The sequence below is a fragment of the Sapajus apella genome, unplaced genomic scaffold (genome assembly GCF_009761245.1).
Source record: "Sapajus apella isolate SASKATOON/1434 unplaced genomic scaffold, GSC_monkey_1.0 scaffold1, whole genome shotgun sequence".
In the NCBI taxonomy this organism is placed as follows: Eukaryota; Metazoa; Chordata; class Mammalia; order Primates; family Cebidae; genus Sapajus; species Sapajus apella.
In genome coordinates, this window is record NW_022436941.1 from 43,112,800 (window position 1) to 43,139,492 (window position 26,693).

At 37.0% G+C, this 26,693-nt stretch overlaps 1 protein-coding gene and 1 non-coding gene across 5 annotated transcripts; both read left to right on the forward strand.

Moving 5' to 3' along the window:
• Positions 1-2,767: 2,767 nt before the first annotated feature.
• On the forward strand, positions 2,768-22,856 carry RIOK2 (RIO kinase 2). Of its 4 annotated transcripts, none has more exons than XM_032275642.1 (10): positions 2,768-2,940; positions 6,283-6,421; positions 7,221-7,337; positions 7,765-7,940; positions 11,466-11,554; positions 13,028-13,219; positions 14,972-15,064; positions 15,829-16,344; positions 18,645-18,741; positions 20,429-22,856. In XM_032275642.1, the coding sequence occupies exons 1-10, from the start codon at positions 2,875-2,877 to the stop codon at positions 20,591-20,593; spliced, it is 1,650 nt and encodes a 549-aa protein (XP_032131533.1). In that variant the 5' UTR covers positions 2,768-2,874; the 3' UTR covers positions 20,594-22,856. The 4 variants fall into 4 exon arrangements, with proteins under 4 accessions (XP_032131533.1, XP_032131525.1, XP_032131547.1 ...); XM_032275634.1 differs by having other exon boundaries at positions 15,829-16,353; positions 20,429-21,076; XM_032275656.1 differs by lacking the exon at positions 6,283-6,421 and having other exon boundaries at positions 2,845-2,940; positions 15,829-16,353; positions 20,429-21,076.
• On the forward strand, positions 8,937-9,098 carry LOC116554640. The gene has a single exon (XR_004270260.1). It is a non-coding gene; the product is annotated as a U1 spliceosomal RNA (small nuclear RNA).
• Positions 22,857-26,693: the final 3,837 nt, after the last annotated feature.

The following is a 26,693-nucleotide window of genomic DNA, read 5'->3' on the forward strand; positions in this document are numbered from 1 at the left end:
TTTTTAAGATTCCGCATATAAGTGAGATCATGCTATTTGTCTTTCTGTGCCTGGCTTATTTTCCTTAGCATAATGTCCTCCAGGTTTATCCACATTGTTGCAAATGACAGAATATCTTTCATTTTAAGACTGAATAATATTCCATTATGTATATATAGCAAATTTTCTTTATTCATCTGTCCATGGATACTTAGGTTGATTCCACATGTCCACTATTGTGAATAATGCTGCAATTAATAGGGGAGTGCAGATATTTCTTTGACATATTGATTTCATTTCCTTTGGACATATACTCAGAAATGGGATTGCTGAATCACAAGGCAATTCTATTTTACATTTTTGAGGACCCACTACACAATTTTCTATAATGGTCATACTAATTTACATTCCCACCCACAATGTATAAAAGTACCCTTTCTCTGTATCCACCACAACAGTTATTTTCATCTTTTTTATAAAAAAAATCCTAACAGGTTTGAGGTGCTATTTCATTGTAGTTATAATTTATATTTCCCTAATGATTAGTGATGCTGGGCATTTTTTCATGTACCAATTAGCCATTTGTGTGTCATCTTTGATAAATGTCTATTCAGGTCCTTTGCCCATTTTTTAAATATGTTGAGTTCCTTATGCATTTTGGATATGAATCCCTTTATCAGAGGTATGGTTTGCAAATATTTTCCTCCCTTCTATGGGTTTTCTCTCTACTTTGTTAATCATTTCCTTTGCTGTGCAGAAGTTTTTCAGTTTGATGACATCCCATTTGTCTATTTTGCTTTTGTTGTCTGTGCTTCCAGGGTCATATTAAAAAATTTTTTTAATATGCAGTCAGATAGAAGGAATATATTAATGTTTGATAGTAGTATAGGGTAACTATAGTTAAACAAAAATATATTGTATTTGGATGATAGACACCCTAAATACATGTAAAAAAATTTCTCATGTACCCCATAAATTTGTACTAATAAAGTTCGTCACTTGGTTTCTTTAAAAACTTTTCAGCCAGGCGTGGTGGTTCATGCCTGTAATCCCAGTACTTTGGGAGCCTGAGGCAGGTGGATCACTTGAGGTCAGGAGTTTGAGACCAGCCTGGCCAACAGGGTGAAACCTTGTTTCTGCTAAAAATAGAAAAATTAGCTGGGCGTGGTGGTGCACGCCTATAATCCCAGCTACTCAGGAGGATGAGGGAGGAGAATTGTTGAATCAGGGAGGCGGAGGTTACAGCGAGCTGAGATGGAGCCACTGTACTTCAGCCTGGGCGAAAGAGCAGGACTCTGTCTCAAAAACAAAAGAATAAAAATAAAAAAATAAATCATTTTTATGTCTTCTTATGTAACTATGAGTAGGAAAAACAAAAATAGAAATTAACTTTTAATAGAGAACAAGCTTTAAGAGTAGGCTACAAAAATAATTATAAAGAACAGAGGAGCAACCCTCCAGCCTAAAATTGCCTGCAGTTAAAGCAGACCCAGCATAACCTCCTCCCAAGATAAGGCACCCAAACATATTTTTGTACCCTCAGCCCACAAGCATATTTCTGTTAAAACCTGTTTTCTTCCCCAGCTGCCAGTGGGGGGAATGAGATACCGCTTGGAGTGTATGTATTCTCAAGGTTGTAAAACTTGTCACACGTTAATGACTGACTGTCTTTGTTTAAACCCCTTTTTTCCCTGCCTTATCGTCCTGCGCAATATTTATATAAGCAAGTTATTTTCCTTTGTGGGGGGCTGGCAGCAATTACGGGCAGTAAGGCCACCGTCAGCTGGAGCTCCAATAAAGAGATTCTCTTTTGTCTCTCAGTCTCTGTGCGTCTTGGCTCGACTTTCTCTAACAAGTACAGAAAGAAAAACTTCATTTAAATGGAGATGTTCATTGGTTGAATATGGTTGATCATTAGTTGAATATGGTTGATCAAAGATATCCTGCATTCAAGTAAAAACAGCCAAAGGCTTGAATACAGAGGGAATAAAAGGCAGTTTTTCCTTTTCCATTCTGTGATTTCAGAGCACTAACTATCCTACCTGGAAACACGGGGCAGATCATAGTCATCCTCTTTGTCGGGGTACAACTAGCTTACAGTCCCGCTCCGGAGTTGCAGAGCCAGCATGGGTAACTATTCTAAAATCCTTGAATTGCTCTTGGGACCTCAAAGTCCTACCGGCGCAGGCCAGGCTAAACTATCAAAATGCCCACTTCCCTGAGAGTAAAGACCGCGGCGCTATCCACGTCTCACGTTAAACCCCAACCCCAAACCGCGCAGGCGCACTCCAAAGCCTGGCGGACAATTTAAGAGAAGTACTTAGCAAGCACAAGAGTTCCATTAACCAGCCGCTCCGGGGCTGTCCGGAGCTGGCACAATTAGGAGTGGAGGGCGTGCTTGTGTGATTACAGTCCTTTTTATACAGTCCTCTTTACCTTTAACAGATTTGGTTGTCTGGACTGTGGCTCAGGTTAGTAGTCACTTTGCCTAAACTAGCTGTTTGCGGGAAAAATTTCCTCCTCCGATTAAGTCACCACTTTGCTGTGTGCGGCGGCACGCGTCATTCAGGCAGCAAGTCCTGACAGATATGGGGGGAAAAAAGGCATATTGTGGAGAACATCTGCACTCCGACAACTCAGCCATAACGCAGAAATTTCTCAAAAATAAAATACTCCCTTGTTCTATACTATATGCTTCATAAAACGTACAAGTAGTTTTATTTTCCTATACCAATGAGATTAGCTCTTCTAGCTATTAACAAGGACCTATAATAAGATACAGCGCATGCGCGAGGCATTTGGCTACTGTAAACTGCGTAAGAGGCCGGAATAGCGACTTGCTCTGCGCTTTCCGGCTGTCGTGTGAAAGGCGTCTAGGTCCGGACTGAGGCAGCCATGGGGAAGGTGAATGTGGCCAAGTTGCGTTACATGAGCCGAGATGACTTCAGGGTCTTGACCGCGGTAAGGAACCCGCCGTTCTTATTCTTCCTGTCCCTTCCCACAGTGTTCTTCCTGTTCCTCGAAGTTTTCCGGGATCTGAGCAGGCCCTCTCTGGGACCCGGGACGTGGCAGAAGTTGGGAGTGGAGAACAGAGTATCAGAGTTGGATTTTTAAAAAGCTGTTTGGAAGCTTACCTAACCCCAAACAGAGCAAAGGCCCCGTCTTCTAATTATTTTCTTCTTTTCTGCTGCTGTTCGCCTTGTGCTTAAAGAGAAATGCTCGCATCTTTGTGGCCTGGAAACTTCTCTGATTCTGAGCTTCCTACCAGCTGTGAAAAGTTTAAGGTTCCTCCTGAGATTTGGTAATATTGACTTCCCTAATAGATTCAGTCGCCTAGCAGTTTTTGTGATTCATTTAATCAACACGTATTTGTCGGGTTTTTAGTAGCAACATTAGGAGGTTCAACGAGGTACAAAACGGACAAGTGGAGAGAGAGACACAGATCATCAAGTAAACGAATAAGTAGGGTAATGGATAAGCGCTATGAAGTTGATAAAGGATAATGGAATAGAAAGCATATGTATCTTTAGGAAGTATTATGGGAGAGGAGGGGCACAAGTTATTGGCCTTTGGTAGACAATGAATAAATAAATATTCGGTAATTGAAAGAATGAATGGGGGAATAATAGGAGCTGTGTGAGAAGGAGACAGCCCGGTGAAGTCCTTGGAAAGAGCTGGAGGCAGAGAAAAAAGGAGTAATAAGTGCAAAGTCCCTAAGACAGAAAAGTCGTTGAAGAGAGGAAAGGCCAGTGTGGCTGGAGCAAAGTGAGACACTAATGGTTGGAGCTATAGCTGGAAAAGGTGAGAGCCAGATTATGTACTACAGAGCCTTGCAGGCTTGGTAAAGAGTGTGGGGATAACCACTGAATGTTTTTAATCAGGGGAGTAACACAATATGATTTTATGGCCTTAGTCTTATGGCCCAGAAATTAATACACAGATGTAGACATTTGTACAATAAAGTAGTACATTTATTTAGGAGCCGTTATCTTTTGGTAAGGAGTGAACCCCATGATAAGGACGACCTATGTTATGTAATTATGTAATAGGATATGTGATATGAGTCACACCGACTCTTGTATTATGTATTTTTTAATTAAATAGCACTTAAGGATTAAACTCTCAAATGCAAAGTCAGTGTGAAATTTGGAACACACTTTACTTTCTCCTCATGTAGATTCTTCTAATCAGTTAGATTTCCCTTATGAAACCTGTCACCTCTGAAAGATACCTTCTTTTTCTGCTTCCTCAGCGCGTGCATTCCTTAATGCCTCTGAAGAAGTAGGGGTCAAAATTAAGAGTGTTACAGGATGGAGGAGGCAGAGACAAAGCACAGAAAATACGTTAAATTTAAAAGTTAAGGTTTTGGTGAGACATCAGAATGATGCCAGATTTATCTTGCAAAACATTGGCTCTGCAATATTTAAATTATTTTTAAAGCTCACCAAGAAATGACTTAGTCATTAAATGTAACATTCCAGTCTCATTTGCATCTCACCAGTGTTGGTACCCTTCCTTGGGCCTCTCTTCCCTTTTTGGCTCCTCCTATATCAATAAACATTGTTAGACTAGCTGCCCTTGGCTTTCAATATGAACTTGCCCCAGAATTCTTCTCCCTAGCATTCCTTTTTGCATCCACTTCACGTCTTCAACTCTCATCTCTATAAAATAATTGATTATTTTTCCTTCTGATTACAACTTCATTCCTAAGTGCAGACCCCTTTCCAATTTTCCTTCGAATGTTTTTACTTGACTCTATGTGCTCAAACTAAATTCAATTTTTTCTACCCCCTTTATCTTTTCCCAAACTCCATAAAAGAAAAAAAAAAAAATAAATATATATATATATATATATATATATGTATATAATCTTAAAACTTCTTTTTCCTCTTCACTTGCGGCTGTGGCTTTTCATTCCCTTTACCCTTCCCTTTACCTTTACCTTTCATACCCTTGGCATCTAATTGCCAAGCTCTCCCATAATACTTCCTAAAGATCTTTAATTCCTTCCTTCCAGCACCACTACCACTTGCCCTGTTCTGGTTGCTCTTTCCTCTGAGCTGGACTTCTGTCTTAGTTCTCCAGAGTACCCCCTCAGATTTTGCCATCTCTAAGCCAATTTGCATATTTCTGGTAGATTAATGTCCTTAAAATAATCCTGTTCATGCGTATTCCATGCCTAAACATTTTCAAGAGTTTCCTGCTTTCCTCAGGGTAAAATATAAAATTCTTTGGTCTGCATTTCAATGCCTTCTGTATGCTAGAAGTATCTTCCAGCCGCCTTTGCATGAATTCTATGTGCTGTCCCATCTGAGCTGCCACTGTACTCAGCTGTTCTCTGTGGTCAGTACTTTCTTGCATATGTGCCATTTTTAAATCTTTTTCTTTCACTAATAGCTCCTTGTCTGTTTTCTCTGTATGCCCACATCTTTTAAAAGTCAGTCTCGTGGCCGGGCGCGGTGGCTCAAGCCTGTAATCCCAGCACTTTGGGAGGCCGAGGCGGGTGGATCACAAGGTCAAGAGATCGAGACCATCCTGGTCAACACGGTGAAACTCTGTCTCTACTAAAAATACAAAAAATTAGCTGGGCATGGTGGCACGTGCCTGTAATCCCAGCTACTCAGGAGGCTGAGGCAGGAGAATTGCCTGAACCCAAGAGACGGAGGTTGCGGTGAGCCAAGATCGTGCCATTGCACTCCAGCCTGGGTAACAAGAGCAAAACTCCGTCTAAAAAAAAAAAAAAAAGTCAGTCTCTAGTTTTGCATCTTCCTTCGAACTGATCCCTAAGCTAGAAGTATTCATTTGCCCTGAGCTACCTTTTGAAGCACTTATCACTTCTTACCTTCTAATAAACTTAGATGTATACCATTTTCAAAAATTTCCATCATGAGATAAAAATTCCTCAGGGGAAAAAATGTTTATATATATTTTTTTAAATCCTCTACAATGCCTACATGTAGTACTTTCTCATTAAATACCTGCTTAATAAATACTTGCATATCTGTAGTTTTTAAAGACAAATGTTTAGATGTTATCAAATATTTTAGCGTTTCCCGAAGGTCATCAGTATGTCTAGCACTCAAAATTCCTACTCTTGAAATGGAAAGACAATATAAATACCAGTGATTAGATCTCAAATTGCAATTTTAAAATAGTTTCAGAGATGGAAGTGATTATGTCTCAGAATTAGTTGGAGAATTGCATAGTAAGGAAAGTTTCAAGGAGAAGTTCATTTCTTAGCAGGGTTTTGATAGATAAAGTTTTGTGTTGATTATGATTACATAATGATTCCCTTAATTTCAGGTTGAAATGGGCATGAAGAACCATGAAATTGTTCCTGGCAGTTTGATTGCTTCTATAGCCAGCCTTAAACATGGTGGCTGTAATAAAGTTTTAAGAGAATTAGTGAAACATAAGCTCATAGCTTGGGAGCGTACCAAAAGTAAGTATTTTGAGGCACAATTTGTGATTTTTCAGGTAATTAGTGAAACATAAACTCATAGCTTGGGAGTGTACCAAAAGTAAGTATTTTGAGGCATCATTTGTGATTTTTCAGGTAATTGGTTTCCCCCAGAGCAAGTGTTCCAAAAGGCAAGAAGTAGAAGTTGCCAGACTAGTAAAGCATTAGACGAAGAATTGACAAAACATACTTCTGCCATATCCTATTAATCAAAACAATCACAGGACACTACCAGCTCAAAAAGAAGTGGAGAAAGAGTGGTAATAAGAACATGTAGGGTACCACAGAAGAGCATGTAGAGTACCGCAGAACTGCAGAAGAGCATGTAGCATAGAGATATTGTGGCTACCATCTTTGGAAAATACAATCAGCAGTCATACTCTAGAGAATTACTTCTTAAACCATCTGTGGTGAGGGATTCGTTTTTTCCAACCTATCACAGATCCTTACTTTTATAAAATAAAAAAAAATACTAGAAAAATGAAATGGATAACAGATATGCAAAATCAGACATAAATTCTAGGTCAAATTAATATAAAAATTGAACTTAAATGCCTCCTTTTATCTCATCACAAACGTATAGACCTCAGTCTGTAGGTCACACTTTAATTAACAGTACACTGAAGAAGAAATGCAAATTATAGGAAGAAATTGGAAGTTTGTGAGCCCGAGTCTTCCAATAAAGATTTTCCATTGTTAAATATTTCTTTTGAGTTGAACTTACGTGACTTGGTTATACAGTGTAACTGAAATATGGTTTTTCTCCTTTGATTTTGTGTAGCTGTCCAAGGCTACCGGTTGACAAATGCAGGATATGATTACCTAGCTTTGAAAACACTTTCTTCTAGGCAAGTAGTTGAGTCTGTTGGAAACCAGATGGGTGTTGGCAAAGAATCAGGTAAGTGCTGATAGTACTATAGAAAGTATTTGCTTTGCTTTAATTTATGTTTTCCCTTCAGAAAGCATATTTTCTTTTAATTTTCCCTTTTTTCCAAACAAACAGTAAATTGGAAAGTTGGTTGGAAGCAATACAAATCAGAAGGCACCCTTAATTAGTAGGTTATTATTTTATCTGAAAGTCTGTCACTGAAAATTCATTTATACCAGGAATTTTCTTCTAATAACTTCCAAGATATCTCACTATTTGTGTCCAAATATTCCCAAATTCAGAACACTCTTGGTCTGAAAGTTTTAGATAAGGGATATTCAGCCTTTATTAGGAAAAATGACGTTTTTGATACAAATAAAATTAGACAAAGTTAGAATTGTTTTACGTGATTGGAATAAACATGTGATAATGCTGTTTTTTGAAATCTTGTCTCTAGATATTTACATTGTTGCAAATGAAGAAGGACAGCAATTTGCATTAAAGCTTCACAGACTAGGAAGAACCTCATTTCGAAATCTGAAAAACAAACGTGATTATCATAAACATAGGCATAATGTTTCTTGGCTTTATTTATCTCGTCTCTCTGCCATGAAGGAATTTGCCTATATGAAGGTATTTATTTTATAGTCATGCATGTTTTAGCCAAATAATACATGTGTCTCAAAGGCCTTAATGTCAAGTATGATTCTGTGGCCCCCACATCTCTCTAACCTCAGACTCAATGCCTACAAACAGACTCAATCCCTAAATAATTCTGTTGATTGTTTGGGCTCTTTAAGTAATTCCCTTCTATGTTAAGGTATTTTAATTGTTATTAATGCATAAGGGCAGCACATTCTATAATATTGACAAGATGGAATAACCAAAAATAGTTAATGATGCTGTTAGCTCACAAATATTTATGTGTGGGTGTATATATATCTATTCAATACATATAACTATACATATGTCTGTTTCTAATTGAAAACACTAAGTAATTACCATCCATGGAAACCTTAGTGTCTCAGATAAGTTATTTAGTTTTTTGTTTCACATAATGGAACAAATGCCATTTATAGACTTATCTGAATGTTAAAAATGGTAAAAATTGGGCACAGTGGCTGTAATACCAGCACTTTGGGAGACCGAGGCGGGCAGATTACTTGACATAATGGAGACCAGCCTGGCCAACAAGGTGAAACCCCATCTCTACTAAAAATACAAAAATTAGCCAGGTGTGGTGGTGGGCACATGTAATCCCAGCTACTTGGAAGACTGAGGCAGGAAAATCACTTTAACCCAGGAGACAGAGGTTATAGTGAGTAAAGATCATGCCACTGCACTTGAGCCTGGGCAACAGAGCAAAACTGTCTCAAAAAAAAAAAAAAAAAAAAAGGTAAAAATCTTTAGTTTCTAAGAGGAAAGGATGAAGAGAAGTGGGCTAAAGGGTACAAACATACAGTTAGAAGGAATACATTCAATGTTTGATAGCAGAGTAGGGTGACTATAGTAAACAAAATGTATTTTACTCAGGAGATGAACACACTAAATACCCTGACTTGATCACTCCTCATGTATACTTAACAAAATGTTACATGTACCTCATACATTTGTACAAATAGAAAAAAAATACTTAATCCTGCAGATGAAATGCCATAATTGCAAAGATGGTTTTCTCAGGGTTAGGCCTTCTCATTTTACTTCAGGTGTGCTTACCTCTGCGGTTTCCTCAAGTATTGCAGCTTAACTACATATTTTATGGTAGCGATGAATTACGTTTGTACTCTATTCTGACATTAAAGAAAATCTTCTATTTTTAACTTTTTGCCTTCAAAATTAAGTTCAGCATAGATTTGTTAAATATAATAGCCAAATAAAATATATTCAATAATAACTAGGTTAAACAAAAGATAATACTGTGTTTTCATTATTCTGCCAATAGGGTTCGTCATAATTTATCTTCATTTTTTAAAAAAAAATTTGAATGGAAGATTGGCACAGTGTGTAAACACCTGTTTCTTGAGGATTCAATTTGTTGTTGTTTGAGTAGGTTATATTATATGCTTAAATGTTTACTAATCATGGGAGATTTCTTAAGACAGTATAAACTAGTAATACTGATAGCATACATGTTGTGTATTTATTGTCTTATACTAATAGTTTATGTCTTATAATAGTCAGTAAATTAGCAGTTTGGTAAGGATCATTACATATTTTCCCAAAACTGTAGTAGGTGTTTTTCAGGATATTTATATTGAAGGTATAGGAATGGAATCTGGTTGCACATAAATACATTCCTTAAATATATTGATTTTTCATAAGAGAGAAACAATAAGATAAAGATTAGGCTATAACATGAGGTCTAGGCTATAGCACAAGTTGTAGACAAATATTCGTAATGTTTAAGGTTATCACTTGCTATTGATCTGCCAAGTTATGTTCAAAATGGTCTATGTTGAAAAAAATTACTTAAAAACAAAGCAAATAAAAATCTCTGGGAAGTGGGAAGTAGTTTGGTTCTTGTTCACAGAAGGTAAGCGAGACAGCCTTTTGAAATTAATTGCTGAGGGTAGTGTAGGGTAAAGGAGTGGATGCCAAAGAAATAACCAGTACAATCTGTGTCTTAAAGTTGAGAAGATAACACAAACACACATCTATCAAAGAACACATCAAACAAAGAATCTATCTATCTATTTCTTTATTTTTGAGACAAGGTCCCACTCTCCCCAGGCTGGAATGCAGTGGCATGATCACAGCTCACTGTAGCCCTGACCTCCTGGGCTCAAGCTATCCTCCCACCTCAGCCTCCCAAGTATCTGGACCACAGGCATTTGCTACTATGCCTGCTTTGCAGAGTTGCCCAGGCTGCTGTCAAAATCCTGGGCTCAAGAGATCCACCCACCTCAGTCTCACAAAGTACTTGGGTTTTAAGCGTGAGACACCACTGCAAGTCTAAGAACAATTTAAAAAAAAAAATTATACTGACTTTGTAGAAACTTTTGTAAATGATAGAATAGTTGATGAAGGAAGTTTCAGGTAGTGAGTAGGAGCTGAGTGGAGCCAAGAAGCTTGGATATTACTTGACTCTAAGACAGTGTATTTTGGCAGAGAAGCCAGTATGGGCAAATACATGAATAAATGTGAACCCTATGTGTTTAGGTGACACTGAGGTGACTGTCCTGACTGCATTTCTCGGTGCGTATTGGAGAGAATATTGGGAGACGTAGGACTGTACAAGTGGATTAAAGAGTTTTGAAAACCAGGAAGAGTTGTTCAAACTGAAAACACAGCCAGTGTATATTTTTTAAATGGAGTATTGGCATCAGCAGGTTAGTCTGGTATTGGTACATAGAATAGGATAGGTATGATTGCAAGAACTAGAACACCGGTAGAGTAATGAGGTATAAATAACAAATGCCTCCCTACACTATGTTGGTGCAAAAGTAATTGCAGTTTTTACCATTCCTAATACTAGCATTTTAAATGTCAAAGGGCATAAATCTAAGGTGAATACCTACTATTGTTCAAGGAAGTAATAGCAGGGCTTTGTGAACAATAAGGTTGAAGACAGTAAGCTTAGGGGAAAAGATGTATGGATAGTCTTAAATAACTCAGTGACTCAGCCTACAACAGCGTATATGTTTTTCACGTAATAGATTTATATTGCATATTGTGGTCTGGAGAAAAAGGTCGGTACCCTATAAACCAATATTTCTGTTCTCTTAGAATGCCTCATTTCCTAATATGTCAGAAGATGAGTATTTCCTAAATTACAATTTGTTTCTAATATGAATATTTTCAGTACATTTCAACAAATGCCAGAGAATTACAAAATAGGAAATGATATACCCCTAAGAGACTGTAAGCTTGTTGGGGACTTTTTAATTATAAAGTGTTTAGAAACTTTTTAATACTCAATTTTGTAAATGTTCATTTTGGCAGAAAAGTGAATTCAAACTTTTGTTTAAAATTCGTTTTTTATGTATGGCTTACTCTGCCACAGTGAATAAATAAGTTATGCATAAGTAACCCTGTGTTAACTATAATTTTATAAACGATTGTGTGTTTTTCTTGCTATAGAAAGGTGTGTTTACTTTTATTGTTCTTTAAAGAGTAATGACCTCTTCATTAGCTTACACCTGTTTTGCTATGTTTTAGGCACTGTATGAGAGAAAATTTCCAGTTCCAAAGCCAGTTGATTACAATCGTCATGCAGTGGTCATGGAACTCATAAATGGTTATCCACTGTAAGTATTCATTATTCTTAAAGCCATGAATTCTGAGAAATAAATTTCAGGGTTTATAATAAATTTTTTTTTAGTTAATGAAATATTGTCTCTGGGAAGTTAGAAATTGATTTAAAGGAACAGACTCAAAAGACAAATTAAAAACTCAGTTTTATTCTGACAGTATGGACTAACTAAAGCAAATGTGTATCAGCTGTTAGTAAGCACTATGGATAAAAATAAAGCAGAGTAAGGGAGAAAAGAAGTACTTACTGGGGACGGGAGACTACTGTTTTATGTAGGGTGGTCAGGAAAAGTCTCACTGATAAGGTAAAACCTTATCAAATTTTGATTCAGATTAGAAGTCATTGGAGTGGGAATATTTTGAGCAGAGAAGAGGTGATCTCATCAGTCAGTGATCTCAATGTTTTAAGAGGGTCACTCTGCCTGCTGAATTAATAGACTCTGGGGAGACAAAGGCAGAATTAGGAAGAAAAGATAGGAGGCTATTATCACAATCTAGGCAAGAAATAGTTGTAGTTCTGATTACAGTGATAGTTATGAAGGTGATGAAAAGTGGCCAGATTCTGAATGTGTTCTGCAGGTTGAACCAACATGATTTGGGATTGGATATGGATGTAAAGGAAGGGGTGAGTCAATGGTGACACCAGGGTTTTTGGCCTGAGTAGCAAATTAATTGGAGAGAAAAAGCTACCATGTACAGAAATAGGAGAGCTACAGGAAGAGCATTTTGGAGGAGTTGGAGGGTGGGACAGAATCAGAGATTCCATTTTGGATATGGTAAGTTTGAGATGCCTGAGAGTTTGAGAAGTCTAGGTTAAAATCAGTGTATATATGGTATTTACACCATTAGCCTAGATGAGATCACCAAAAGTGAGTCTAAATAAGAGAAAATAGAAGGCCAGAGGCTTGACCTTTGAGGAATTCCAGAATTCAGAGGTAAAGGAAAAAAATGAAATACTAAAAGAAAAGACCAAGAAGGTATGATCTATGAGGAAGGAAGAAAACCTGGAGAGAATGGTGTCCCAAGAGTTAAGTGAAGAGAATGTTTCAAAGAGGTCAACTGACAGACCACTTATGATGAGGACTAAGAATTGACCTCTGAATTTAGCAACATTGAAGTCAGTGGTAGTCTCAACAAAGGCTATTTCTCTGAAATAAGGTGGACGAAAGCCTGTTTGAAATGGGTTTATTAGAGAGTGGGAGGAAACAAATTGGAAAAAGCACATGTAGACAAGTTTGGCTGTAAAGATCCAAAAAAGGCAGTGGAAAAAATATACAGAATTGAAGCAGAGTGTGGCTTTTTTTTTTTTAATAGATTGGAGATATTATATCTGTGCGCTGATGGGAATGAGAAAAAAATACTGGGGAGACAGGGCATGGAAATGATATATATGTTCACATGCATACATACTTTGATTAAAACCATAAACGAATACAAATAATCTGTTTTCATGCTTAAAATACTTTCAGATGTCAGATACACCATGTTGAAGATCCTGCATCAGTATATAATGAAGCAATGGAACTAATTGTCAAACTTGCAAATCATGGGCTGATTCATGGAGATTTTAATGAATTTAATCTCATTTTGGATGAAAATGACCATATCACCATGATTGATTTTCCGCAGATGGTTTCGACGTCTCATCCCAATGCTGAGTGGTATGTATATGCTATTATTGATTCTGGATGTGAATGTGTTTGTTTGGGATCTATCCAAGCAAAAATTATGACTGAAAAAGAACCCTAGAACCACTTTTGCCTTTCCCTTTTTCTTGCTGTTCTATGATTGCCTCCAAGAGAGATTCACCAAGCATAACTCAGTAAACTCAAAGATCTGAATAAAAGTTGTGGTTTTGGACTAGACTCAATTGTTCAAACCAATGATAATTATCTCTTGTCACTTTTAGCTTTTACTATTAGAAAAAAATTCACATAAAACTTTATCTCTGACACAGAGCAGAATCACTATATACTATAATAATCATATTCTTCACATTATTTATTTAAACCAGCCAAGTCATGAAATAAGACCTTTTCCTTTATTTGCTTGTAGTTCATGATTCAACTGAGTGTAACTAAGAATTTTTTAAATTTCTATTACAAGCTTTATGAGAAACTTCTTTTTCCTCAACTAACAACTAGTAGCAGTTATATAATAGAGTATATTAATTCTTGCAGAGATTGAGCTTGAAGTGGTTTTGTTAAGTGAAGTTTGTCTTCATCCTGGTTTTCAGTAGAAAATGTGTATACATATGCTATAGAAAGAAATGTCATTTGAAAATAAATTTTAAAAATGTTTTCAACAAAATACTAAAAGACTAATGCCTGGCACTCAGGTGGTCAGTACTCTTTGGATGATGACTAATCACCATTTTTATTAATAAGGAATAACACAGTCACACAATAAAGGAACATCTAGGAGCCACCAGAGTGTGGCAGATTATGACATTCTAGGTTTAGGCGGCATCATTCTATGGGGAGACATGGTAATTTAATTTCAGTTTTTATGAACAGTACTGGGGCCAAGGAGCTGTGGTAAGTGCTAGAGACCGAGGGATAAATAAGCCCTGTATATGCTTTAGAAGAAGTTACTGTCTCATAGGGAGATGTAAACATATAAAAATAGTCTTTTTAAAATGTATTAGTATCTTTCCCAGAATGCCCTATGAGCAAAGAGGAGAGGCATTGTGTTCCTGTTTCCAAACTTCATCTTTCACAAAGAGATAGTCAATTCCACGTTATCCTGTCCTTATTCTCCTTGTCTGGAAATCTAGAGAATTGAATCCATTTTTGCTGCTTTATAGGCAATCTGATATTCAGAAATTATTCGACTTTTGGTCCAGATAAACCTGTCTTCAGATTATTTTTATAAGCTGTAGCATTTATCCTTTGGGTGTTACTGCAAATTTGCTACTGGATATAACAAAGATACATAAACATAATTCAGTAGTCTCCAAACTTATTTAATATTAATATCTTTTTATCTTCTGCTCCTTCAGTTGCTAGGGGTTCTATTGAGTATTGCTGATGGGAAGCATAGCCAGACTCAGGACAAAGAGGATAAGTAGAAACCTATCCCCAAACCGTAGGCCCATAATCTTACTTCCTGGAGTTCACACTTGTCTTTCCCTAGTGTATCTAACATAACAGTAACTATGAGAAAACCTTGACTTTCCTAACCATAGGAACTGCATGGCATTGACAGATTAGTATCCTTGAGATTTCCTTGGATTTTAGTTTTTCGAACACACTGGTAACTCATTTGTATGGTTTTTTTTCTTTTGTGTAACATCTTTTATCTCCTTGTTTAAGGAGCAGCAGTACCATTAACTAAGAAAGATATTGTCGTTGGCTAAGAAGAAGAAAGATGAGCAATAAAGGCTATATCATAAATGATCCTTACTTTTGCAGGTATTTTGACAGAGATGTTAAATGCATTAGAGATTTCTTCTTGAAACGTTTCAGCTATGAAAGTGAGCTTTTTCCAACCTTTAGGGATATCAGGTTTGTACTCTCCATTGCTTTACATGATAGGACAGTTAATCTTGTCTGTGTATTTCTAAAAATTTTTCATCTAAAAAAATTTTCAAATTTTAACAATCACTGTTAGATGTCATTGCTCTGTAGTACATAACTGAAATTTAAAAACTTGAAAATTCTTGCAATTGGTCCATAAAGGCACTGCTACTGAATTTTAGGAAGGAACATATCTAATTTCTTATAAATTCAAGAACTTTTAATTCTATTTTGGGTGCTATGTGAGTAACTCATTCATAAGGAGTCACACCAAATGTTCATTTAAATTTGTGTTCCTTTATTGAAAGCAGGAGGTATCTTTAATTGATTCTCAAGACATAATATGTGTATTCTCAAAGTTCAGTTTTCTCATATTTATTTTATACAGTTAAAAGATATTTTCTGATATGGGAGGAGCCACATTATCTGAAGGAAATCTTTAGCCCCATTTGAAAGTTAATTTACAAAGTTAATAAACATAAGCTGAGACTTTTATAACCTTTATTTATATTGTCATTTTTCAGTTATTCTTAAAATGACAGCATATATGCCTTTCAAATTTGTAATATTTATGTAATATTTATGACACAGGTATATGTGTCATTTAAATATTACATTAGTGAAAGAGAAAATTATTTTTAACATATAAGCCATTAAACTCACTTGAATCATAATTTATCAGAATAGTAGATATTTGCTCCTCTCAGATAAACACTTTTTCTCTTTCAATGCTTGCCACCTTTTTTTTCTAGGAGGGAGGACACTCTTGATGTGGAGGTTTCTGCCAGTGGCTACACAAAGGAAATGAAGGCAGATGATGAACTGCTTCATCCATTAGGTCCAGATTATAAAAACATTGCAACAGAAGACGGATCTGAATTCTCATTTTCTGATGAAGAAGTGGCAGAAAAAACAGAGGTTTATAGGTCAGAAAATGAAAGTGAACAGAACTCTCTAGATGAATCAGAGGGCTGTGATTACAGACCATCTGGAGACCCTGGACAAATAAAAAAAGATGGTTTATCAGAAGAGAGTGCTGATGCACAGAGTTTTGAAATGAATGAATTCCATCAAGCTTTAGAAGAAATAAAAGGGCAGATTGTTGAAAACAACTGTGTAACTGAATTTTCTGAGGAGAAAAGCAGAACTGAAAATTATACTGGGCAAGATGGTCAGACAGTTCAAGGCGGAATCTCTGCTGGCTCCGAAGAGCATGAAGATGAATACCCTCATCTAATTGCCTTGTCATCATTAAACAGAAAATTCAGGCCTTTCAGGTATAGACTTCTGTTGATGGCTTTTTCTTTTTTTTTTGGAGTCTCACTGTCGCCAGGCTGTAGTGCACTGGCACCATCTCAGCTCAGTGAAACCTGTGCCTCCCAGGTTCAAGTGATTCTTCTGCCTCAGCCTCTCAAGTAGCTGTGGGACTACAGGCATCTGCCACCACGCCCAGCTATTTTTGTATTTTTAGTAGAGATAGGGCCAGGATGGTCTCAATTTCTTGACCTCGTGATCTGCCTGCCTCAGCCTCCCAAAGTGCTGGGGTTATAGGCATGAGCCACTGCGCTGGGTTTGTTGATTGCTTTTTAACTTTAGCCTTGAGACTGATACCTTCTTAGATTCTAGTACATGAATTTTTTTTCAAATGATGTGGCAGAATTGTATTCTTCCATCTTTATGTGTAAAATGAAAGCCAAATAATTTTTTGTTAAAAACTCAAAATAGCTTCCTTTTCAATTGACCTGATTCTAGGTAGCCTATTAACTAAATTTCAAGTAATTCTGCTTTAAAATACTAACTGATGGCCAGGTGTGTTGGCTCATGCCTGTAATCTCAGCACTTTGGGAGGCAGGCCTGAGGTCCTATACCTGAGGTCAGGAGTTTGAGACCAGCCTGGCCAACATGGCAAAACCCTTGTCTCTACTAAAAATACATAAATTAGCCAGGTGTGGTGGTGTGTGCCTGTAATCCCAGCTACGTGGAAGGCTGAGGCAGGAAAATCAGTTGAACTTGGGAGTCAGAGTTTGCAGTGAGCCGAGATGGCACCACTGCACTACAGCCTGGGTGACAAGAGCAAAGAACTCTTTCAAAAAAAAAAGAAAAACTGATGACTTTCAAATTAATGTAGGTCTCTGGATACATTGATCAGGTTTTAGATGGATGAGTTATTCCTCATATATTTTCCTAATTACACATCTGATGTGTTTGAGTTATATAAAGGCATATAAAAATTAAAACATGCAATAAATGTTTTTATTACTTTCTACATGAAACATCTGCAGTGAGTTTTCTCCAGAATCTTGAGTCTTCAGTTCTTTGTTCATGTATAGTTAAAGTTATGTAATGATGTTTTCTTTTAAGATTTTTTTTTTTTTTTGGCAAATACTAAGCTCAGCTTAGATTAGCAAACTAAAACTTAACTTTTGGATTTGGGATAGCGTATTCAGAATCAAACTAGTTTAATGAAATATTGGTTTTATTTATTCGAAATAGTAATATGACAATTAAAAGTAAATCAGCAATTTATTGAACATTTTTCAGTACATATTTGGGCTTATATCTTAAGCCTACCTTTATCTTTACAGTTTTATTCATGAAGCAAAACCTGAGAGTTTTGTTCCTTTTTCATGTAGCTGTGTATCTGTGTCACAGGGCTACTGCCATTTGAATAATAAACTTGGAAAACTTAATCAGCAGCTTAAGAGTCGGGAGTGACAGAGGGTCAGGATTTTGAGTAAGTGTATTAGTTTTCAATGGGTTGGATGAGGTCCACCCACACTTGGGAGGCAATCTGCTATACTCAGTTTACTGATTCAGAAACACCCTCAAAGACATCCCCAGGTTAATGTTTAACCAAATATCTGGCACCCTGTGGCCCAGTCAAGTTAACATATAAAATTAACCACAGTGATAGAAGAAAACCTGCATAGGATTAAATGGTCTTTTAAACTCAGAATGGGAACAATAATTTTGTTCTCAGTCTCTGGATACATGCTGAGCAAAACTTTTATTCAAAGTAAAAGCAGAACAGCAGATGTTGCTGAAAAATATTAATTGTTAGGAGCTAATACTGTCTGAGTTTTTATACATTGCATATATTGAAACTTTGAGCCATGTGAAAGCATTAGTCTCTAGGTTGCAGTTTTTCCTACCTTAGCAGAGCTGACTAAAGTGAGTACTGTCTGTTTCCATTATATCTGTTGTTTGTGAAATTGGAAAGAGTCTCAAAAATTTACATTGGGAGAAACATTACTTCTATAGTTCAGTGAAAGAAGAGGAAAGTATTATTAGAAAAGGGAAGATGAATTGTGGGGAGGTGATAGATTTCCATGGCTAAAACATTCTACTATTTTGAAATTTTGATAGTGACTATCAGAATGCTGGAAAATACAAATTGTTAATATACAGAACTTACCAGTAGGTAGTTTTATCTTCACAGAAATTTTGAAATATAATCTTTCTAAAGTATTTTATGTCTTCAGTTGTTCTGTATGCAAAAAATAATATGAATTAAACGGGATTCATTACATTATACAAATTAACTAGATAAATTGTGGGTTAATTTTAGAGATGAAGAAAATATGGGAGCTATTAATCAATATAGAACAAGAACTCTGAGTATCACTTCTTCAGGCAGTGTTGTAAGCTGTTCAACAATTCCTCCGGTAAGTAGTCATTCAACATGTACTGAATGTTTATTAGATCACTACTGTGATTAAACAAATAATGCATGCTTTTCAGGTACAGACTTCCGTTGATTGCTTTTTGACTTTAGTCTTCAAACCAGTACTTTATTTGATTCTAATAAGTGATTGTTTCTCAAAGGATGTGGCAGAGTTGAATCCTTTCACCGTTATGTATAAAATGAAGGCCAAATGACTTTTTGTTGTTAAAACTCAAAATACCTTCCTTTTCAATTGTCCTGATTTTAGGCAGCCTGTTGACTAAATTTCAAATAATTTTGCCTTAGAATCCAAACTGATGACTTTCAAAAACTTAATATAGGTCTCTTGATAAAATAATCAGGTTTGAGATGGATGAGCCATTCTTCATATGAACTGAAGATTAATGAACTCTGTCACTGTGAGGATTATAAGGTGCTTAAGACAGTCTCAGACACTTGGACCTTACATGTTAATGGTATAAAATGTTTTGTTCCTGGTTTTTGTTTTTGAGATGGAGTTTCGCTCATCACCCAAGCTCTAGTGCAGTGGTATGATCCCAGCTTACTGCAACCTCCGCCTCCCGGGTTCAAGTGATTCTCCTGCCCCAGCATCCTGAGTAGCTCGGATTACAGGCACCCACCACCACGCCTGGCCTATTTTTATATTTTTAGTAGACCGGGGTTTCACCATGTTGGCCAGGCTGGTCTTGAACTCCTGACCTTGGGTGATTAGCCCGTCTCAGCCTCCCAAAGTGCTGGGATTACAGGCGTGAGCCACAGTGCCCAGCCAATGATGTTCCAGACCAGCCTGGGTAACATAGCAAGATCTCTGTCTACAAAAAACTTAAAAATTAGCCAAGTATAGTGGTGTACACCTGTGGTCCCAGCTACTAAGGAAACTGAGGCAGAAAGATGACTTGAGCTCAGGAGACTGCAGCCACCATGAACTATGTTCCCGCTACTGCACTCCAACCTGGGCAACAGAGCGAGATCCTGTCTCAAAAAAAAAAAAAAAAAAAAAAAAACCCTTGTTCCTGGCTTTGCAGCATTTTGTAGCTATATTTTTTAGGAAACACATTGGATGATACAAGGTTATTTACAGTTATTAAATAACAGGCTGTAGTGCTTCAGGGAAAGAAAAGATCATTGTGAAGTGAATATTTCGCATTTCTTTTTCATCTTGTAAGTCATTTGACATGCACAATGTGTCTTAACTAATAAGTAACCTGAATTTATGATATATGAAGCCTTTTTCATGGATAATTGCCACCATCAGGTCATTTCTACAACTGAAATTGTGAAGTCATTCTTGGATATATTGAGCAATACTGAATGCTTTCAAAAATAATTTTCTATTACAAAATCTATTCAAAAAGCCTACTTTTAACCTAAAAAGCAGAGAGGAACAAGCAGTTTTCATCTCGTTTTTTCCATCAGTTTTTATGATGCACACTAGGTGGCACTATGGTAGTTTTTTGAAAATTCTGCCTATACACTGTATTTTCTGCTATATAATCTGTATTTCTATTTGAAATTTAACTTCTCCTATATAACAGTTTCTATATAGTACTGTCAGTATTTGGAATCTTAAAAATTCATGCTGTCAACATACAAATATAAAAGGTATTAGCAGTGTACTTTTTGAAATGGTTCATTATCAGTAATACTAATTTATGAAATCTTTCCAGGAACTGGTGAAACAGAAGGTGAAACGTCAGTTAACAAAACAGCAAAAATCAGCTGTCAGACATCGACTGCAGAAAGGAGAAGCAAGTATATTTACCAAGCAACGTAGGGAAAACATGCAAAATATCAAATCAAGTTTGGAAGCAGCTAGCTTTTGGGGAGAATAATATATTTAGGATCTTGGATATATTTAATATATTTTTTGAAGTTACTGTAATTCCTCTTTTAGCCCCAATTAGTCTTTTTTGGGCCAAGGCCATTATGTATTAACAAATAGATAAATAAACTCTTTCATCTATAAATTTGGGTATGTGTCTTGCCAAGAATAATTATCTGCCAAAGCAATCCATTTTTCAAAGTAATTCAGGTAACTAAAGTTAAATAACTATTTGCATATTTTTAAAAATCTAAATATCAACATTTTTGTTATTTTCTGTTTTCTACCAAAAATGGGTAGATTACTTGGTTTCAAATTCTAGCCTTTCTACCTACTAGATTGTTTTCTTACTGTTAAAATTAGATTTATAACTCCTTCAGTTGTTTTGAGGATTATGATACAGTGCACATATAGCAATTAGAACAATGTTTAGCATATTATAAGCATTCAATAAAATATAGCTATTAGAATAATTATATTGATGTTTCTGAAATTCTGCTGACAACTTGGTTGCATTTTATTTGGCAGCTGGAGGAATTCACTGCCTTATTTTTCTTAAGAAGTAAAGATAAGCCAGTAATGCATAATTTACTTAATTACTTGATTAATTAATCATCTGTGTTGTGCCACTTACATTGGTAATGTGGTCATGAAAACAGAAACTTACTTGAGATAGTCCCAGCACAATTTTTACAGTTGGCAGCTTCTAAGCAGGCCTGAGTAGCAGAAGAGTTAGGGGCAGGGGAAGGTGAAGGGAATGAGGAATGAAACATTCTTTCTCATATGCTTATGTAAGTGGGTCCAGAACATGTTCTCATGTCAATATTAACAAATACTTGCAGGAAAGCAAATAAGTAGCCATGATCCCTTCCTCAAGGACTTTGTAATTTAGTGAGACGTAAATTTGAGTGTTTAAATGTATGCATCTGATTATTGTCTCCTCATTACCGAGTAACTCAGAAAAAGGAGATCACTTGCAGCGATAAATGGTCACTAGATGGCAATATCACCCCATAATCACCAAACAGGATTACTTCCATCCCTGATTATGTTCTACCAGAGGAAATATAGCAGACTTTTCCAAGATTGATAAATACAGCAGATTCCCTTTCACCTTTGCCAAATTAACTCTACTAGCTACTTGCAAAACCTGTCATTATCTAATAAATTGGAAAGATATAGTGGCTAGAAAACGCCAATTCCAGTTCCCTTGAAAGTTATACTAATTTTGGAAATATTTAAATAGGCCTGCTTTGCATTTTAGATATATCTTTGAATTGAGGTATCCATTTTTTATAATCTCTCGACTTTAAACCATTTTTATAATATAAAGTTGAAAACAGCTAAATAGAACCACCTAATGTTTATTTTAGAATCATTTATATTCAGAGTGTTGAAAGCAGACCGAGACTAAAACCTTATCCTCTTCAGCTTTACCTAGTTGATTCAGTTGACTTTTGAGTACCTACGACATAAAAAACTCGTTACTATTAAGAAAATCAGAAGACAAACATGGTATTTATTTTCAGTAGCCTAAGATTTTATGTGGGCCAAAGAATAAATTATTCCAATCAGAAATGGAGGCCTTACCTCATTTGGGCAAAGATTAGTGCTAGCTATTAAAGATTTACTAATAAATGATCTGTTAAGGAATTTATTTTTTTCTGGATATGTTGTTTTGGTTGTCAAAAACTAAGGTGTTATTATAACAGTTATTTTTTGAAGATATGTTTGGCTAGCCATCAATTAGAAGTTAGAGAGTTTGTCCTAACAGACAAGCTATAATCCTTACATTTTAAAACATGCAGAGTGAACAATGAACAAAAACAAATTTTAAATTTTACTAATGTAGTAAAGCTATATATTTTGATTATTAAAACACTTTTTTTGCTTAGGAGTTCCAGATTTAGATCCTGGTTCTACACTTCCCAAACCTCAGGTACCTTCTGTAGCCTCGCTAACCTCAATGTTTTTATTTGTAAAATGGGGACATTTAATAGTACCTACCTCAGACTCATGAAGACTAAACGAAGCACCACTTGTAAAGCATTTGTTACAGTGCCTCACATAAACTATATGGTTAGTACTGCTAAAATGACTTCTTAAGGTTACCAAAAGGAAAATTCCATAGGCTGACCACCTTTCTTCTTGTAAAGGTCACTGATATTTCAACTATGATCCTTTGTTGTGTATTTATCCAGACTGAAAGAGGTTTTTCTAGTAACCATCTTACATAGTCTTACTGTCCCCATTAAATAAACTTTTTCTACAAACTATGTGGTTTATATCTGTGCTAACTTTGTGTATTGGTAGCCATTGGTCTGTGCTTTGGCACATAGCTGACCATCTTTGAGCTTTCTGCAGAACCATAGATGTTTAATTGATACTAATCAGAGTTAGTGCAGCTCAAGATAATCACTTTTAGCCAACTGCTTAGTAAACTTTTTGACAAAATACATAGCTGCCTAATTAAAAAGCTCTGCCTGATGCTGCCCTCCAGGTTGCTACTTACAAAGGATAGAGGAATGAGTTATGGTAAGTTCTCAGAGCACTTTCTGAAGTGTAGGTTTATTTCACTGTCACAAATTCAGCGCTCTGGGTGGGCTACGGTTCGCCATGTTCAGTCTTCTTTATCCCTCCCTCCTCAGAACATCTCCCTAGAGAGCATCAGATCGTATCTTAATTTGCCCTTAGTTTATTTTATGAAGTACTGGAGCCATCTTATGCAACTGCGTAAGGAGTACAAGGAGTATGGAGATAACTCCAAAGCTACAATACTTTTATAGAAAACTTTGTCATTCACAAAGTCTATGTTGTTACATTTTAAAAACTAAGTTTTTCTTTTACCTTAATATTGTAAATAATCACTTTAAAAATAACATTTCGCAGTGGAGGCCAAACAAGGTGACCAAACAGAAACCTTCACCACTCATCCTCCCCACAGGAACACCAAATTGAATAGTCCATATTTAAAAAAAGCACTTTCATAAGAACCAAAAATCAGATGAGAGATCACAGTACCTAGTTTTAACTTACTATCACTGAAAGAGGCACTGAATAGGGTAGGAAAAACCATCTTGAATTGCTGGTACCACCACTCCCCCACAGCAGCCACATGATGTGGCGAGAGAATGTGCACTTGGGGGATGAAGAGTACAGTGATTGTGGGACTGCATTAAAACTCAGTGCTGCCCTGTCACAGCAGAAAGCAACACCAGGTAGAACCCAGTGCCCATGGAGGGAGCATTTAGACCAGCCCCAGCCAGATAAATAATTTATCCCAGTGGTCAGAACCTGAATTTAGCCCCCCATGCCACCACAGGCTGAAGTGCTCTGGGGTCCTAAATAAGCTTGAAAGGCAGTCTAGGCCACAAGGACTGCAATTTCTAGGCAAGTCTTGGTGCTGGGCTGGGTTTGGAACCAGTGGACTTGGAAGACGCATGACTTAGTGAGACACCAACCAGGCTGGCCAAAGGAGTATCTGTGCCACCTTTCACTCAATCCCACATAGCACACCTTACAGTTTCAGGAGAGATTACTTCCTTTTAAGGAAAGGAGAGGAAAAGTAGAGAGGACTTTTTCTTGCAGCTTGGATACCAGCTCAGCCATAGTGCATAGGGCAACAGGCAGAGTCCTGAGGCCCCCACTCCAGGCCCTACCTCCTGGACAACATTTCTAGACACCCTGGGCCAGAAAGGAACCCACTTCCTTGAAAGGAAGGACCCAGTCTGGACAGGATTCATCACTTGCAGACTGAAGAGCTTTTGGGCCCTAAGTAGTCAGCAGTGATAGCCAGGCAGTACTCACCAGGGAATATGACCCTGCGTATTCCCAGCTGCAGTGCCTACAGAGAGAGGCTCCTGCTTGAAAAAAAGGAGAGGGAAGAGTAAATGGGACTTCGTCTTGCACTGTAGGTACCAGGTCAGCCACAGTGGAATAGAGGACCAGCTGGGCTCTTGAGGTCCCTGATCCAGGCATTGGTTCTTGGACAGCATTTATGGACCTTCCCTGGGCCAGAGGAGCCCACTGCCCTGAAGGTAGAGTTCCAGGCCTGCCAGCATTCAACGCAAGCTGACTGAAGAAGGCTTAGGCCTTGAGTGAACATTAGTAGTAGCCAGGTGGTTCTCACGATGGGCCTGGGGTGGTGGTGGCCATAGGGAGAGACTCCTCTGCTTGTGGAAAAGGGAGGGAAGAGTGGGAAGAACTTAGTCTGTGGCTTGGGTGCCAGCTCAGCCACAGTAGAATAGAGCACCAGGTAGATTACTAAGCTTTCCGACTCCAGGTCCTGGTTCCCAGATGGTATCTGTGGGCCTGCCTGGGGCCATAAGGAATTCTGCCACCCTGAATGGAAGGTGACTGATTTTAGAGTCTTAGGGTCTTAAGTGAACATAGGCAATGGTCAGGCAGTGGTTACCAAAGGCCTTGGGCAAGACCCAGTGCTGGATTAGCTTCAGATCTGACATAGCACTTTCCTAGTGGCGGTGGCCACAGAAGGGCTTGTGTCACCCTTCCCCCAGTTCCAGGCAGCTCAGCACAAAGAAAGAGACTCCATTTATTTGGGAGAAAATAAGGGAAGAGAATAAGTCTGGCCGGGTAATATAGAGAATTCTTCTGGATCTTATCCAGGACCACCAAGATGGCACCTTTATGAATCTGCAAGACCCACAGCATTACTGGTTTGGGGTACCCCCTAATGCAGATACGGCTACAGTGACCAAAAACTTAAATTATGACAACTAAATCCATTCAAATACCTGGAAAGCCTTCCCAAGAAGCACTGGTACAAACAAGCCCAGACAGTGAAGATTATAGTAAATACCTAAATCTCACAGCTAGACGTCAACAAACATCCATAAGCATCAAAACCATTCAGGAAAACAAGACTCCACCAAACAAACAGAATAAGGCACCAAGGACCAATCCTGGAGGGATAGAGATATATCTTTCAGACAGAGAATTCAAAACAGCTGTTTTGAGGAAAATCAGCAAAACTCAAGAAAACAAAGAGAAGTAATTCAGAATTCTATCAGGTGAATTTAACACAGAGATTGAAATAATTAAAAATAATCAAGCAGAAATGCTTTCAGCATTGGACAGATTTTCCAGATAGAAAATTAACAAAGAAATATCAGACTTAATCTGCACTATAGATCAAATGGATCTAATAGATACAGAACATTTCATCCAACAGCTGCAGAATGCACATTATTTTCCTCAGCACATGAATCATTCAAGGATAAATTGTGTTAGGCCACAAAACACAACTTTAAAAAATTCAAAAAAAATGAAATTATATCATGTATCTTCTCTGATCACAAAGGAATAAAATTAGAAATCAATAATGAGGAATTTTGGAAACGATACAAACTCGTAGAAATTAAACAATATGTTCCTGAATAGCCAGTGGTCAATGAAGAAATTAAGAAGAAAATATTAAAATGTCTTAAAACAAATGATAATGGAAACAACATACCAAAACCTATGTGATACAGCAAAAGAAGTACTAAGAGAAAATTTTACAGCATAAGCGCCTGTATCAGAAAGTAGAAAAAAATATTAAGCAACATAACTGCATCTTAAAGAACTAGAAAAGCAAAAACAATGCAAACTCAAAATTAGTAGAAGAAAAGAAATACTAAACATCAGAGTGGAAATAAATGAAATTGAAGAGATCAATGAAACAAACAGTTGACCTTTTGAAAAGATAAAAGTGACAAACCTTTAGTCAGAATTTTTAAAAATGAGAGAGAAGACAAAAAATCAGAAATGAAAAAGGAGGCATTACAATTGACACTGCAGAAAGTCAAAGGATCATTAGAGACCACTGTGAACCACAATATGCCATTAAATTGGCAAGTCTAAAAGAAATGGACCTATTTCTAGACACATACAACTCCCAGGCTTGAACTATGAAGAAATCTAAATTCTGAATTAACCAATAATAAGTAACATGTTTGAAGCCCTAATAAAAAGTCTCCCAGCAAAGATAAGCTCAAGAACCCATGGCTTCACTGCTGAATTTTACCAAACATTTAAAGAAGAACTAACACAAATCCTACCGAGAAACCAGCTTGGTAGGGAGACCCCCACCCAGGTGGGCTGAAGGTATT